At 41.9% G+C, this 16225-nt stretch overlaps 2 protein-coding genes across 2 annotated transcripts in view; one reads left to right on the forward strand and one right to left on the reverse strand.

The window, feature by feature from the left end:
- The window catches only part of LOC123998661 (microtubule-associated protein 6 homolog), a 31716-nt gene extending 19978 nt beyond the window's left edge, over positions 1-11738 (reverse strand). Inside the window, exon 1 of the mRNA XM_046303752.1 lies at positions 10752-11738. Coding sequence (XP_046159708.1) covers positions 10752-11467 — 716 coding nt within the window. The 5' untranslated portion in view covers positions 11468-11738. The remainder of the gene's footprint in view (positions 1-10751) is intronic.
- A 3681-nt stretch (positions 11739-15419) lies between these two features.
- LOC123998643 (2-acylglycerol O-acyltransferase 2-A-like) overlaps positions 15420-16225 on the forward strand; it is an 8891-nt gene continuing 8085 nt past the window's right edge. The window contains exon 1 of the mRNA XM_046303701.1: positions 15420-15603. Coding sequence (XP_046159657.1) covers positions 15510-15603 — 94 coding nt within the window. The 5' untranslated portion in view covers positions 15420-15509. The remainder of the gene's footprint in view (positions 15604-16225) is intronic.

Genomic DNA, 16225 nt, shown 5'->3' on the forward strand with positions numbered 1-16225 from the left:
CAATGGCTGAGAAAGCAGATTATCTGACTTCATACACTGCACTCTTTGAGAGAGGTAGTTAGCAAACCAGGCCAAAGACCCCTCAGAGACACCAATACTCCTTAGTCGGCCCAGAAGAATGCAATGGTCTACTGTATCAAAAGCTTTGGCCAAGTCAATAAAAATAGCAGCACAACATTGCTTAGAATCAAGGGCAATGTTGACATAATTTAGGACCTTTTAAGGTTGCAGTATCACACTCATAACCTGAGCGGAAACCAGATTGCATACCAGAGAGAATACTATAGACATCAAGACAGCCAGTCAGTTGATTATTGACACGTTTTTCCAACACTTTTGATAAACCGGGCAAAATTGAAATTGGCCTATAACAGTTAGTATGATGTATGACGAAGCTTGACTTTAACTAACCCAATAGATAGACTGAAACACTATCTCTGTGAGCCCCCAATGTTTTGATGTCGTGTAACACTCCTCAGAACTGTAACCTTATCAAAGTTGTTCATGTATTTAATTGAACCTTTATTGGCATTTGATAATAAGATCTTACTGTGTGGCATTTCAAAAATATCTAACTTAGGACACTGCAGTTATATATCAGTCCACATTTATCAATACAACTAAATTATCCATCAAGCTCTAAAGTTTAAGCATTTGGTCAGATATGATAAATTGACCCAAACAATTGTATTTTCTCATAAAGTAAACTGCCCAGGATGTTGATGAGTGGACTAGTGGTTAAAGTAAGAGCGGCTGGCGGTTAGATAGATAGATCTAGCTCCAGTGGAGTGGAAGTGAGATGGAATCACAGAGTTGTTACATAAAATGATTGAAGTCCACTTTTAATGCTTGGGCAGGAAAAGAGAGGAGAGACAGTACAAGGTCAGATTATACAATGTCTGTGGCCAAGGGCACAGAATGCTACTACCCGCGCAGGGTGCAATTGACGGGGTAGTGGTAGGCAGAGAGAGAGTCAAACACAAGTCTATACTGTACATAGCAAGCTGGACAATGTCATACTTATATGACTGGTAACAATTAAGCTAGTGTCTTCCAGGTCAGTGTGTGCTTGGTACCTAGTCTACTTACATTTCTTTCAAAACAGATCTTTGTCAAAGACAAGTATGAAAATGTTTGACATATGATGTGATTTGCGAGGTTTCTTGAACATACTTGCTCACCTCTTACACACATCTAATACCTCTAACAACTCTAAACCCCTAATAAAGTCAAATTTTATGTATCTTTACTCCCTCTATTATGTGGTGCTAAAATGAAACTTTCCTCTGCCAAAAAAAGCTGTTATTTGATGAGGTCTTACCAAGTTAACATACTGCATTTATTACTGTAGAAAAGCAGGTCTTGCCAAGATAACATACTGTTTTTCTTACTGCTGTATGGCTATCCGCTAATGGTTCTGCCTGGTACCTGGAGCTGACCCTGCAGGAAAGGTGAGATATGTTGTGAAAAGCGCCATCACTATGACGTTATGACACTGGTACTGAAAAGTGGTGGAGGGATGCCAGGGAACAACACTGCTAAGATACACATGTTACCCTTCTCTAACATAGCATGCCAGGCAAGAGCCAGGCAGAGAGGGAACAATATGGCACTTCTCTCTTAGAGACTTAGAAAGGGCAGAGAATGGCAAAAGGACCATTAGCACGCATAGCTACAGCGCTAGTCTGAACAAATCTATTGCCAAATAAAATCTCTCAGCCTTAATTAAAACATGCCATGTCAGTTAGGTTACATCCATTCATGAGAGGATATGGAATAAATCAAATTGATTGCAGCATTTACATTGGACAGTAAAGTATCATCAGTGTTAAATACAAATAATTATCATAATCATAATTATCACAGCCAGTCTTTTTTACTGTAAATTTACCTTCCTACGACATCCCACTTTGGCAGGACAGAAATTCTAATCTGAAGCCCATCTGACTGTGACACAGTTTCCAATAAACAATAACATACACATCTGAAGTGATTGCACGATTTACTACACGGCAGAATCAATAATAAATCTATACATAATACAGTACATAACAGAGGAACGCAGCCAGACATTCTCTAAACACTTGAGGTGAATCAATCAATCCCAGTGTACAGTAACAGTGCCTTGATTTACTGACACTGCTTATTTTTGTGTCAGTCAGCCATGACATGTAGCCAACTGCTGATTGTTCCTGATCAATACTCTCTCCTCCCTCTGGGATCAGCTTGCCTCTGGCGTTATGGGAGCTGAATCTGTAGCCTGTCAAGATTGCCCATGCAGTCAGATGGCTATTGGCTACACTGTGACATATTGCAACTCAGTGAAATCACCACAGAGTGTGTTGTACGTTCTGATGCATGGCTAAACCTCGGATGCACCCACACCTTCAATAATGTCAGCTGCGTCTAGCATTTAGTATAATAATGTTATTTGGCAGACATTTTTATCCTAATCAACTTACAGTCATGCATGCATATGTTTTACTTGTGGGTGGCTCTAGGACTCAAACCCACAATCCTAGCGGTGCAAGCGCCATGCTCTACCAACTTAGCCATCATGGTTCTCCCAACTATTTCATAGCAGCAGTTACATTTTTTACACCAAATAAACACACGTTTTGTGAGAAGTGAGAAAGAGCAATGTAAACTGCCTCAAGCTGGTTATGCTAATGTCTTGGCTTTATACAGTACATTATATGCATAGACACTAACTGAATACGGAATGACCATAATCCTAAAATTAATGTTTAACACTTCAATTAGAGAATCCTTTCTTCAGGCTATCATGTAATGCCACACCTCTGATCCTAACCTGCCTGCATCTGTAGGGAGTTCCTGGAAGCTAAGCTTTGTGAGGAGAGATTGAGCAGCATGTCCTGCCCTCCCTCTCTTTCTCCATCACTCTCTCCCCAGTCAGAGCCTGTGTGGTTAGATTCAGTGATTCAGCACGCATTGCCTGCATGTCGGTGGAAATACCGGGCTTTACAGGCCTTCTAAGAGGATCATTTTTAAATCCACTCAAATCGGTTGGCCTCTTTACAATATTTCAGCCGCTACTGCTGCTCTGCTCACATGCGACATTCATTCTGCAGGCACACTCATCTGCATTGGGATCACCCTGGCCTGGACTGGTTGGCAGTGTGCAGAGAAGAGTTCCCTATGGCCAGTGAATGACTAGCCAGTTGTCCATCTAACCGTGATGAGAGTGAGGTGGGTATTGAATGAGTCAATGGTGTTTGTAAAATAAAATAAAAATCGCAATAAATAAATCAATTAATCAATGTTGGCATGAACATGTTGTGCTGTGATGCAACCTGAAAACATCTCAAATAAACAATTCATGGCCTCTGTCTCGCCCCCTCTGAGCTAAAGGAAACTAAGCTAAACTACCTGTCTCCCTTAAAGTAATGCTACCTGCTCCCCATTCATCATCCACAGCTCATTGCACATTATGCAATAGAGGAAGACGTAATTGCCTCTGAAAGCCCAGCATTTGATTGTTTTCTAATTAGATTGCAACAAAGGAAAATAACTGCTTAATGAGATGAAGAGAAGAAGTGTCCGTGCTGTTGCTCACTGTGTTTATTGTCTGATTACCCCAGCAGGAAAAGGCTGGTGGTTGGTGTGGATGATAATGATAGTGGAGTAAACAAAGCATAACAACTGCAGGTGAGGCCTGACCCTAGGGTTATTCTCATGCAAAAGTGACTTTCAAAGCGTAAACATGGAACAAAGCAGGAAGGCAGCTGAGCTGAGGGATCTTAACCTCTGCTCTGCCTGAAGTGGCAGCAGGTTCCTCAGTCACAGCTAATACAAATCCTTGAGGTCTACACAATGGTGGCTTTGATGGAGATAGAAAATAGAGGTCTTTTGAATCAAATTTTATTGGTCACATACACATGGTTAGCAGATGTTAATGCGAGTGTAGCGAAATGCTTGTGCTTCTAGTTCCAACAATGCAGTAATATCTAACAAGTAATCTAACAAATTCACAACTACTACCTTGTACACACAAATGTAAAGGGATGAATAAGAATATGTACATATAAATAAATGGATGAGCGATGGCCAAGCGGCATAGGCAAGATGCAGTAGATGGTATAGAATACAATATGAGATAAGTAATGTAGGATATGTAAACATTATTAAAGTGGGGTTATTTAAAGTGACTAGTGATACCATTATTAAGTCAATTTATTAAAGTGGCCAGAGGTTTGAGTCTGTATGTTGGCAGCAGCCTCAATGTTAGTGATGGCTGTTTAACATTCTGATGGCCTTGAGATAGAAGCTGTTTTTCAGTCTCTTGGTCCCAGCTTTGATGCACCTGGACTGACCTCGCCTTCTGGATGACAGCGGGATGAACAGGCAGTGGCTCAGGTGGTTCTTGTCCTTGATTATCTTTTTGGCCTGCCTGTGGCATCGGGTGCTGTAGGTGTCCTGGAGGGCAGGTAGTTTGCCCCCGGTGAGGCGTTGTGCAGACCGCACCACCCTCTGGAGAGCCTTGCGGTTGCCATACCAGGTGGTGATACAGCCCGACAGGATGCTCTCGATTGTGCATCTGTAAAGGTTTGTGAGGGTTTTGGGTGACAAGCCAAATTTCTTCAGCCTCCTGGGGTTGAAGAGGCGCTGTTGCGCCTTCTTCACCATGCTGTCTGTGCGGATGGACCATTTCAGTTTGTCTGTGAGGTGTAGGCCGATGAACTTAAAACCTTCCCCCTTCTCCACTACTGTCCCATTGATGTGGATAGTGGGGTGTTCCCTCTGCTGTTTCCTGAAGTCCACAATCATCTCCTTTGTTTTGTTGACGTTGAGTGAGAGGTTATTTTCCTGACACCATACTCCGAGGGCCCTCACCTCCTCCCTGTAGGCTGTCTCGTCGTTGTTGGTAATCAAGCCTACCACTGTAGTGTCGTCTGCCTCCTTGATGATTCAGTTGGAAGCGTTTATGGCCACGCCGTCGTGGGTGAAGAGGGAGTACAGGAGAGGGCTGAGAATGCACCCTTGTGGGGCCCCAGTGTTGAGGATCAGTGAGGTGGAGATGTTGTTTCCTTCCTTCACCACCTGGGGGCCGCCCGTCAGAAAGTCCAGGACCCAGTTGCACAGGGCGGGGTTGAGACCCATGGTCTCGAGCTTAATGACGAGTTTGGAGGGTACTATGGTGTTAAATGCTGAGCTGTAGTCAATGAACAGCATTCTAACATAGGTATTCCTCTTGTCCAGATGGGATAGGGCAGTGTGATGGCAATTGCATCGTCAGTGGACCTATTGGGGTGCTAAGCAAATTGGAGTGGGTCTGGGGTATCAGGTAGGGTGGAGGTGATATTATCCTTGACTAGTCTCTCAAAGCACTTCATGATTACAGAAGTGAGTGCAATGGGGTGATAATCGTTTAGCTCAGTTACCTTAGCTTTCTTGGGAACAGGAACAGTGATAGACATCTTGAAGCATGTGGGGACAGCAGACTGGGAAAGGGATTGATTGAATATGTCTGTAAACACTCCAGCCAGCTGGTCTGCGCATGCTCTGAGGACACGGCTAGGGATGCCATCTGGTCCAGCAGACTTGCGAGGGTTAACACGTTTAAATGTTTTACTCACGTTGGCCATGGAGAAGGAGAGCCCACAGGCTTTGGTAGTGGGGCATGTCAGTGGCACTGTATTGTCCACAAAGTGAGCAAAGAAGTTGTTTAGTTTGTCTGGGAGCAAGATGTCGATGTCTGTGTCGGGGCTGGTTTTCTTTTCATAATCCGTGACTGACTGTAGACACTGCCACATACGTCTCGTGTTTGAGCCGTTGAATTGCGACTCTATTTTGTCTCTACGCTTGGCTTGTTTGATTGTAAGGAATTCTAGGTCAGGTGAACAAAAGGACTTGAGTTCCTGTATTGTGATTACACCATGAGTCGTTAATCATAAGGCATTTTGATTGATTTGATTGATTTGAATCATAAGGCATACACCCCCACCCTTATTCTTACCAGCGAGATGTTTGTTTCTGTTGGTGCAATGCATGAAGAAACCAGGTGGCTGTACCAACTGACAACATATCCTGAGTGAGCCATGTTTCAGTGAAACAGGGAATATTACAATCTCTGTCTCTCTGGAAGGCAAATCATGCCCTAATTTCGTCCACCTTGATATTTACAGATTGGACATTGGCAAGTAATATGCTCGGAAGCGGTGGATGGTGTGCTCGCCTTCTGAATCTGACCACTAGGTCGCTCCGACTACCTCTCCTGCGGCGACCGCGATATTTTGGGTCGGCCTCTGGGATAAGATCCCATGTCAGGGTGGAGGTCCGAATAAAGGATTCACTTCGGGAAAGACGTATTCCTGGTCGTAATGTTGGTAAGTTGACATTGCTTTTTTTATCCAATAGTTCTTCCTGGCTGTATGTAATAACACTTGAGATTTTCTGGGCTAACAATGTAAGAAATAATACATTAAAAAAACAAAGAACTGCATAGTTTCCTAAGGACCTGAAGTGAGGCTCCATCTTGTCGGCTCCATCTTGCACAGGCGCCAGAGTGATCACATCTGTCACAGTCCATACCATCCACCATGTCATGCACTCATGTTATTGTGAAATCAAAATAAAAAGGTGAGAAGTGAGGAATGACTGAAACTGGACATTAAAGCAAGGCTTTCATCATGAATGCTACTTCTTTGGGGCATGCAGGCTGCACAGAATAATTTCAGATGGCCTACATTTTGAAAAGACCGCTACACTCCAGGCATAGCTCATGGTTCAGCTTCAGTACTTTTGTTTTTGTACCGTGAGGGCAGTTTTATTTACTTCACGGTGCCATAAACAATCTCCTCTGAGAGACAGCTATTTTCCATTGTTTTGGAGAAATGGTCGACTGGCTGAACACAAATTAGGATGTGGCCCAACTATCCAGTCAGGTTCCATCTGTAACTTGAAGTCAAGAAGCTTCATATTCTATTCATATCCATATCCACATCCTGACCATAGAAAGACTTTATTTTCTATGGTAGAGTAGGTCAGGGTGTGACTAGGGGTGTTAATCTAGTTTATATTTTCTATGTTTGGGTTTTGGTATGATTCCCAATTAGAGGCAGCTGGCTATCGTTGTCTCTAATTGGGGATCATACTTAAGTTGCATTTTTTCCACCTGTGGGTTATGGGATATTGTTTATGTTTGGAGTTAGTGCACATAGCACCTCAGTAGTCACGCTTTGTTCGTTTATTGTTTATGGTTTTGTTTTGTTAAGTTTCACTAATAATGAAGTATGTGGAACTCATATCGCGCTGAGTCTAGGTCCGACCATTACTACGAACATCGTGACACAGAGCTTGGATAAAAGTCCTGGTTTTCTGAATAGGCCTCATTTATATGTTGTAGGTCCTGGAGGAGAATTACATTAGCATGGCTGAATTGGGAGCAACCACTTGATGCAGAGAATCTCATTCACATCCCTCATTTGTATGAATGTCACGTCAATCTCCAACCATGCAGTGGCATACAGTGACACAAAGTTTTATCATACACAATTAGAAACTGTCTCATGAAAGCAAGGTGAATGAAGCCGCTCTGAGCAGTTAAAAGCCCAGTGCAGGGAGAAAAAAAGTGATTTTCCTGTGTTTTATATATATTTTCACACTATGAGTTTCGAATAATATTGTGAAAATACCGCCTGAAATTTCAGTCTGTTTTGGTTCGATGGAGTTTTGGCGGTAAATGAATTAATAGACCAATAGCACCTAGTTTTCAGTTTTCCATTGCCACTCAGACCACACCCAGACAGTCCTAGCAAAATTATTGCTTCAGAAACTGCTCTTTGCTTAGAAGCTATTTTTGTTTGTTTTCAATTAAAATTGTTAAAAATAATCACAGTAAGGTACTTAATTGTTACCTAGAAATGATTTGATATTACGATTAAAAAAGTCTGTATTGGACTTGTAAACTTCAACACGGTCAGACTGGGATATCTGTCTGTCAGTCCTCAGACACCCACATCCCAAGGGGCCTAGTCCCCATCGGCAAGGCTCTCCATAACAGTGTGTGTTTATATGTGTATGTGTGAGCACGTGCGTGATCATGCGTGTGTGTGTGAATGTGTGTGTGTGTCAGAGATTAACCAACAGCCGACCTGCTTCTTTCTTCCTTTCTCGCACAGACTCAGGGCTCCTGCTTGTCACAATGCAGCCATTTCATGCCATGTGAGGACTGAGCAGGTCTCTTTCCGCCCTGGGCTGGTCCCCACTGGCTGCAGAACAATACTGACACAACAACAGTGGAGCGCTCCACTGTGACCAGCTGCCAGACTTGTTTTTTAATTTATTTCTACCTTTATTTAACCAGGAAAAGCCCATGAAGACCCAGAGTCTCTTTTTCAAGGGAGACCTGGCCAAGAAGGCAGCAACAATCAATACATTACAGAATTAAAACATACAACAACATGATCCAGCTTTAAAAAACATTTACACTCTTATGTAACAGTCTTTCATCAACATTTTAAATTAATTCAGTGGCACTGACATATCTACAGTAGATGAAGCATGGATTGTAGACTATTCCATGCCTCTGGTGCACGAGACGAGAAGGCAGTCTTGCCTAATACTGTAAATGTCCTGGGGACTTTAAGTAGCAACCACCTAGCAGACCGGTTATGGTAACCGCTGGTGGTGTAGGAGACCAGACTACAGAGATAAAAAGGGAGTTTACCCAAAAGGGCTTTGTAGATGAACACATACAAATGTAGCTTTCTGCACATATAAGTTGAGGTCCAAACTACCATTTGGTACAAGGTGCAATGGTGGGTGAGTGACTTAGCATTTGTATTAAAGTGCAAGGATGCATGATTAACAGAATCCAGTCTCTGTAAGACTGAGGAGGCTGCATGCATATACAACAAGTCACCATAATCAATTACAGAGAGAAAAGTGGCCTGAACAAGATTCTTTCTAGCCATAAGCGGGATTGAAGCTTCATTACGAAAATGAAAACCCAATATCAATTTAAGCTTTGTCACAAGATTATCCACATGACCTTTAAAGGATAACTTGTCATCCAACCAAATACCTAGGTATTTGTAGGATGACACTTTTTTATGGATAATATGACAATGCTCTTCTCTGGCTGAGTGCGAGCTCTGGTAAAGGTCATGAATTTACTTTGTTGTACATACAAGACCAGTTTGAGAACATAAAGGGAGGCCTGCAGTGACTGAAAAGCAGTCTGGAGCTCTTCAACAACCTGAACCAGAGAAGGAGCACATGAATATATGACTGTATCATCTGCATATAGATGTAACTTTGCTGGTTGCATCCCATTTTCCAAATCACTAATAAAAATTGAGAACAATACAGGAGCTAGAATGGAACCCTGGGGCACACCTCTATTAATCTCAAGAAAGCTAGACATGTGATTGTCCGCATATACACATTGTGTTCTGTCAGAAAGATAGTTCCTAAACCAATTTACTGCCCCTTCACTGAGACCAATGTTACTGAACGTGTTATGTTAATGAACAATGTTCACGGCCAACTAAATCAAATGCCTTTGATAAATCAAAGGCATTTGCTCTCCTCTCTCACACCACCTCAAGCAGGGAGAATATTCTTCTCAGCCCTCTTCTCAGTGTTAGTAATTTATGCTTTGTGGGTAACTTCAGTAAGGAAGTGTTCTATATATTATTATTATTATTATTATATATTATTATATTATTATATATATTATATTATATTCTAATATAATTCACAGCTGAGTCAGGCTTAGTTTTGTCATGTCACACTCACTGGGTGAAATGTGTTTCTATTCATCAGACCTGAGGTACTGTGTTTGGCAGTAATGCTCAGGCATAAAGCCTATGGAGTGTGATATCTTGGTCATGGGACTGTACTCTTGCCAAATTGAGCAGAGAATTTAAATAGGACAAGCAATAAGTGGTACTGATGAATCTTGAACAACAAAGACAAAACTTTCTCAAATCAAATCACATTTATTTATATAGCCCTTCGTACATCAGCTGATATCTCAAAGTGCTGTACAGAAACCCAGCCTAAAACCCCAAACAGCAAGCAATGCAGGTGTAGAAGTTGTTATCCTCAAACACTCAAACTCTTTGTGGCACTCACTCCCTGGCAACTACTCTGTTAGGAACTCTAATGGGATGTGGCAGATGACTAAACAATTTATCCACCATCTTTGTTCACAGAGCATAACAAAAACATGGCACTGCCGCTGCCCCAAGCTGTGTCTGTGTAAACTGCATATCTAGCACGGGCCTTAGTGCTCAGCTCACTGAGCAAGACAGAGACATGGCAGGTCTCCATCATTCATGCACAGTGCATAAGCTGGGACAGAGACAGATTTTGTTTTACAGGGACATTAATTCTACCTCAGCACAAACCTTTTGAATGTAACATTATGTATAAATAAAGACCTTCAGAACAATACGTTTTACTGTCACACTATTTCTGTGATCAATGCTGTTTTATCCATGCTACTTTATTGAAGCAAATCTGCTTCAAAGTTTTGAATAGAAAGCAGTGGTTAGAATTCCTTGGTAAAAAAATATGTTTGATGTCTGATACTGAATGATATATCAGGAATATTTTACATGTAGGCCTATTTGTTTATCTCATTAACATGCTACGACCTTCACACAACCTCATATTGAGGAAAAACATCAGCAAAGCCACTTTGGAAACGCATTAAACTTCCACAATGACATGATGCAATGTTTGATTCTGTGTTTTACCTGTGAAGTGCGTTTATAACTTACTTGTATGAGCTGCCACCAGTAACTTCCTGTTTTAACTGCCTGTTTAGCGCATCTAGTGCCGCCCTGCCTCTGGCCCCTGCCGCGTCTTCTCGCTCCACTTTGATGCTAACTTTCTTTTCACCCTCCTTCTCTGCAGGTAGATTATTTTTACTCCCTCCCAGGATTTCCTTTTCGTGCAATTTGTCAGCAATTTCGCATTTCTCTACACCGATGTCAACCTCCGCTTGTTTGGACCTATCCTGGACGCGATCATCGCCGATGGAGATGGATGGATTGGGTCTGGGAATCCAAGGATTGTCACTCCTTTTTGGAATGGGCCACGGCTGGAAATCCTTCTGATATTGTGTCTTGTTATTAAAAGGGATCTCGGGAGTGTGATATTCATTCTTAGGTTTACAGGATGGCTCAGGACGCACTTTCCAGTGCTTAAAGTCTTGCCGCATTACAGAACCACACGCGCGCTCCCCAGACGCAGCGATACCGGGGTTCGCACGAGCTGCTCCCGCCTGGTCGCTGCGAATAGGTTGCGTTTCTATGGCGACTGCGCTCGTTTGTGCCTGGTTATGCGGCTGTTTTTGTTGGTGCTGCAGCTTAAGATGCTGCATCTCCGAGACATCGTACCTGGTGAAAACCAATGGCACAGAAATGTCCCCCTTGTCCAACTGGTTCCAGAAGCGGGCCATACAGCACGCCCTGGTGATGCAGGGCCACGCCATGATGTCGGTTATAGCTCAGCTCCTGCGCGCGATACAATTCTTCAAATGCCACGGATCCAAGCAGGGAAAATTATTGTCTCTCCTCGGCTCTTGATGAGCCCCGGTATCCTGCCAAAGAGGAACAAAATGTCCGAGTTATTGAATGGTGCAATCTCCGATGTTTAGCGATAATAGACGAATGATAAATCCATGATCCAAATATAAAGATTACTGTCTCGGATGTTTTCCTTTTGTGCTGCTCTCAGCTCTGCCCGTTCTGTCCCGTCATGCACATTGCACTACGACAGGACACTGCAAGGGAAGTCTGCCCCGCCCACGCGCTAGCATCCCCCCATGACAGGATGGATGCTCAGAATTGAAGCAGAGAAATATCACCTGGCATCTTCATCATCACGCAATGTCTGCAGTGAGGAGAGCCGTTTTGAAGCTTCAACAAATTCAATTCCATTATAGTTTTATGTTTCAAATGCGTTCAGAGCAAATGACCAAGAATCTGCTAGTAGTAGGCTCATTCACGTTGGCTACAATTGAAGAAGGTAATTAAGCATGACAGGTTGATCGTGTGCTTTAGCATATTAAATAGGGAATAAACTGAGCTGTTGTCCATACTGCAATTGGATGACATTTTTTTCTTTATTTATGTGTCATTGTATGGAGGCTTTGGAGTAACGTTTTCCTTAATAATATGCTTTAATTCCAGTTTGGCCACATATTTATAACTGCATTCCCTTCTCCATCTAAACCAAAAATCCAAGTTAAAGAATAGGACTAAAATCAAATCAGACCTTATTTAAAGTGTGTTGGATTTGATTTAGTCCTATTCTTTAAATACAATTTTTGGTTGGGATAGAGATGTGAATCCAATATATCAATTATTAATGTGTAGACAAACTGGAATGGAAGACAGTCTGAGTCAGTGGCACAGATGATGGAACTATCCAAGCAGAAGATAAATCTCCTTCAAATGTTGATATTTGGTTGCGTTGACAGGCAAACACAATTCAATATCCTTTTGAAATGAATTCTGTTGGATTCCCATCTCCAAAAATAAGTTGAAGAATAGGATCAAGCCAGTGCCTCTGCTGGAACTGCATGACACAAGTCATTTCTACAACAATTCTTTACAGACAGATTATTTGACTTATAATTCACTATATCACAAGTCCAGTGGGTCAGAAGTTTACATACACTAAGATGACTGTGGCTTTAACTAGCTTGAAAAATCCCAGAAAATTATGTCATGGCTTTTGAGTCAATTGGAGGTGTACCTGTGGATGTATTTCAAGGCCTACCTTCAAACTCAGTGCCTCTTTGCTTGACATCATGGGAAAATCAAAATAAATCAGCCAAGACCTCAGAATAAAAATTGTAGACCTCCACAAGTCTGGTTCATCCTTGGGAGCAATTTCCAAACACCTGAAGGTACAACGTTCATTTATACAAACAATAGTATGCAAGTATAAACACCATGGGACCACACGGCCGTCATACCGCTCAGGAAGAGACGCGTTCTGTCTCCTAGAGAGGAACGTACTTTGGTGCGAAAAGTGCAAATCAATCCCAGAACAACAGCAAAGGACCTTATGAAGATGCTGGAGGAAACAGGTACAAAAGTATCTATATTCACAGTAAAACGAGTCCTGTATTGACATAACCTGAAAGGCCGCTCAACAAGGAAGAAGCCACTGCTCCAAAACCACCATTAAAAAGCCAGACTACGGTTTGCAACTGCACATGGGGACAAAGATCGTACTTTTTAGAGAAATGTCCTCTGGTCTGATGAAACAAAAATAGAACTGTTTGGCCATAATGACCATCGTTATGTTTGGAGGAAAAAGGGGGTGGCTTGCAAGCCGAAGAACACCATCCCTACCGTGAAGCACGGGGGTGGCAGCATCATGTTGTGGGGGTGCTTTGCTGCAAGGTTAAAGCTTGGTCGTAAATGGGTCTTCCAAATGGACAATGACCCCAAGCATACTTCCAAAGTTGTGGCAAAATGGCTTAATGACAACAAAGTCAAGTTATTGGAGTGGTCATCACAAAGCCCTGACCTCAATCCTATAGAAAGTTGTTGGTAGAACTGAAAAAGTGTGTGCGAGCAAGGAAGCCTACAACCCTGACTCAGTTATACCAGCTCTGTCAGGAGGAATGGGCCATAATTCACCCAACTTATTGTGGGAAGCTTTTGGATGGCTACCTGAAATGTTTGACCCAAGTTAAACAATTTAAAGGCAATGCTACCAAACACTAATTGAGTGTATGTAAACTTCTGACCCACTGGGAATGTGGTGAAAGAAATAAAGCTGAAATAAATCATTCTCTCTACTATTATTCTGACATTTCACATTCTTAAAATAAAGTGTTGATCCTAAAACAACCATTTTTACTAGGATTAAATGTCAGGAATTGTGAAACTGAGTTTTAATGTATTTGGCTAAGGTGTATGTTAACTTCCGACTTCAACTGTACATATCCTTTAAATTGTGTTGTCAACCAAACACAATTCGATATTACTTTTTTAATACAGTGAATGGCCTAAAGTAAAGGCTATCTTACAAACTAATGTAACATTCAACCTCAAAATGAGTAACTCACCCATGGCCACATTTTGAGGTTACTGTAACTATAAACATATTCTTATGTAATCATATAAAGCATGCATATTCAAGATAGCATGCATAGGTCATCTTAGGTCGGTGGAGATCTTCACTTTAATTGCTTTAATTATCTATGCGGAAATCTTGAACCGCATGCATCACTTGTGCCGTACACTTTTAATGTAGTCTCAACTGCAATCCAGGTCATATGGTTGTGCTATTAGGTGAAGCACAGTGATAACACAATCTGTTCTATAAATATACAAAATATCTGACATTGTATTCCCATTTGAACTTTGCTGTGCTTTTAAATGGTTGAAAGTACAGTGATAGACATTTGGGTAACATCTAAACCAAAAATCAGACATTGTTTTTCCGTTGGAATTTGGTTGTACTTTTAGATTGTTGAAAGCATAGTGATAATGCATTGGAAATTCAACTCACTTTTGCCTTTTTTTTAAAGTTAGTGAATATTGGTTGTAATCTCATTGATCAATGTCTCAACCAAATATTAAACAATTATCCGTGTTGAAATGACGTGGTGTGCCCAGTGGGTTATTTGTACCAAATTGCTGGTGAGAGCATAAAAATAAGGAATGGTATTCACAGGAATAGTTATCAGTGACATCAAATATATTCCCTCAAAGTTATGATATGTCAGATTTTCATCTGTTTATGGTGTAATAGATAGTCATCCATTAATCAACATGATGTGAAAATGGAAAAGTCACAATCAATAATTAATCATATAAACCACCGAAAAGAATGATTGATAGCACAGGGCTAATCTCTCTTTAGGGTGGCTGCTAGCCTAGCAGTTAAAAGCGTTGGACAGTAACCAAAAAGTCGCTGGTTCGAATCCCCACACCTACTAAGTGAAAAATCTGTCTGTGCCCTTGAGCAAGGCACTTAACTCTAATTGCTCCTGTAAGATGTTCTGGATAAGAGTGTCTGCTAAGTGACCAAAATGTGAATCAACTGCTCAAATCCCTTTTTATAAGCACCTCGATAAAACGTCTTGGGGCTGAGCACTGATTGGTGAACAGCAGAATATCAAGAGGTTCATTCACCAGAAGAAAAAAACAATGGAAAACTAATTTAGATATTGATTGGCTACAGGTTGTCAAAGTATGCAGTATCTATAAGTACACTGGCTCATTTCACACTATTGTTGCTGACAGCTCACTGTACAATAAAGTGAAGGGCATTTATAGCTGCTCAGTAACAGCAAGATCAAAGTTCTTGAAGCTATAGATATGGGTTGAGTAATCAACCCATTCATTAAAAGGAGTACAGAGATAAAACGATAGGAAGACTAAAGAAAGAGGTAGAGAGGCAGACTTTGGACTCTCTTTGCTCACTCCTCTCCTGGGTGTACTAGTCCCAGACCTCACCCTCCCAACTGCCTGCACTGCCTAGCTCTCGGCTCTCTCCAGTTCCTCACCATGAAGATCCAATTTGCCCCTACTGACGTGCCCCTAACCAGGAGACTGCAGATGGCCTCAGTGCTGCAGTGGGTCTTTTCCTTTCTGGGCCTGGGTGAGTGTCTGTGTCTCTGCTATGTGTGTGCTGTGCAACGGTGTTAGTCTTTCTTCCTAGTTGTGTAACAAGTGGGGAGGCTCGTTTACAGTTTTGTTTATTTAATGGGTTGTTCGGTGTGGAGAAGCTGAAATCACATTCTATGAGAGTTGCCAGGCAGGCTCACTGCTGGCTGACTTATATATATATATGCCATTTAGCAGACGCTTTTATCCAAAGCGACTTACAGTCATGTGTGCATACATTCTACGTATGGGTGGTCCCGGGGATCGAACCCACTACCCTGGCGTTACAAGCGCCATGCTCTACCAACTGAGCTACAGAAGGACCACTCCATGAGTCCATGGAGTTGTGCCTGAAACGGACCAAAGAAAGTGCATGCAGGGCGGAGCTAGCATGTTGGAGTGAACGGCTGTGCGTGAGAGGCTCCTGCAACTTTTTTGCAAAATAATCTAATTTAACCTACTTTATTGCACTTTTTACAACAAACGTTTCTTTCTAATACAAGATTGTAACTTTTTATATGAAAATGCCGAGTAATAAGCGACCAAAGGACAATAAATCCACAGCAGAGGCCTACTCCCCACTAAACAACGAGACAGACATGACGGGAGGCACATGC

This window comes from Oncorhynchus gorbuscha, linkage group LG16, assembly GCF_021184085.1.
Source record: "Oncorhynchus gorbuscha isolate QuinsamMale2020 ecotype Even-year linkage group LG16, OgorEven_v1.0, whole genome shotgun sequence".
NCBI lineage: Eukaryota > Metazoa > Chordata > Actinopteri > Salmoniformes > Salmonidae > Oncorhynchus > Oncorhynchus gorbuscha.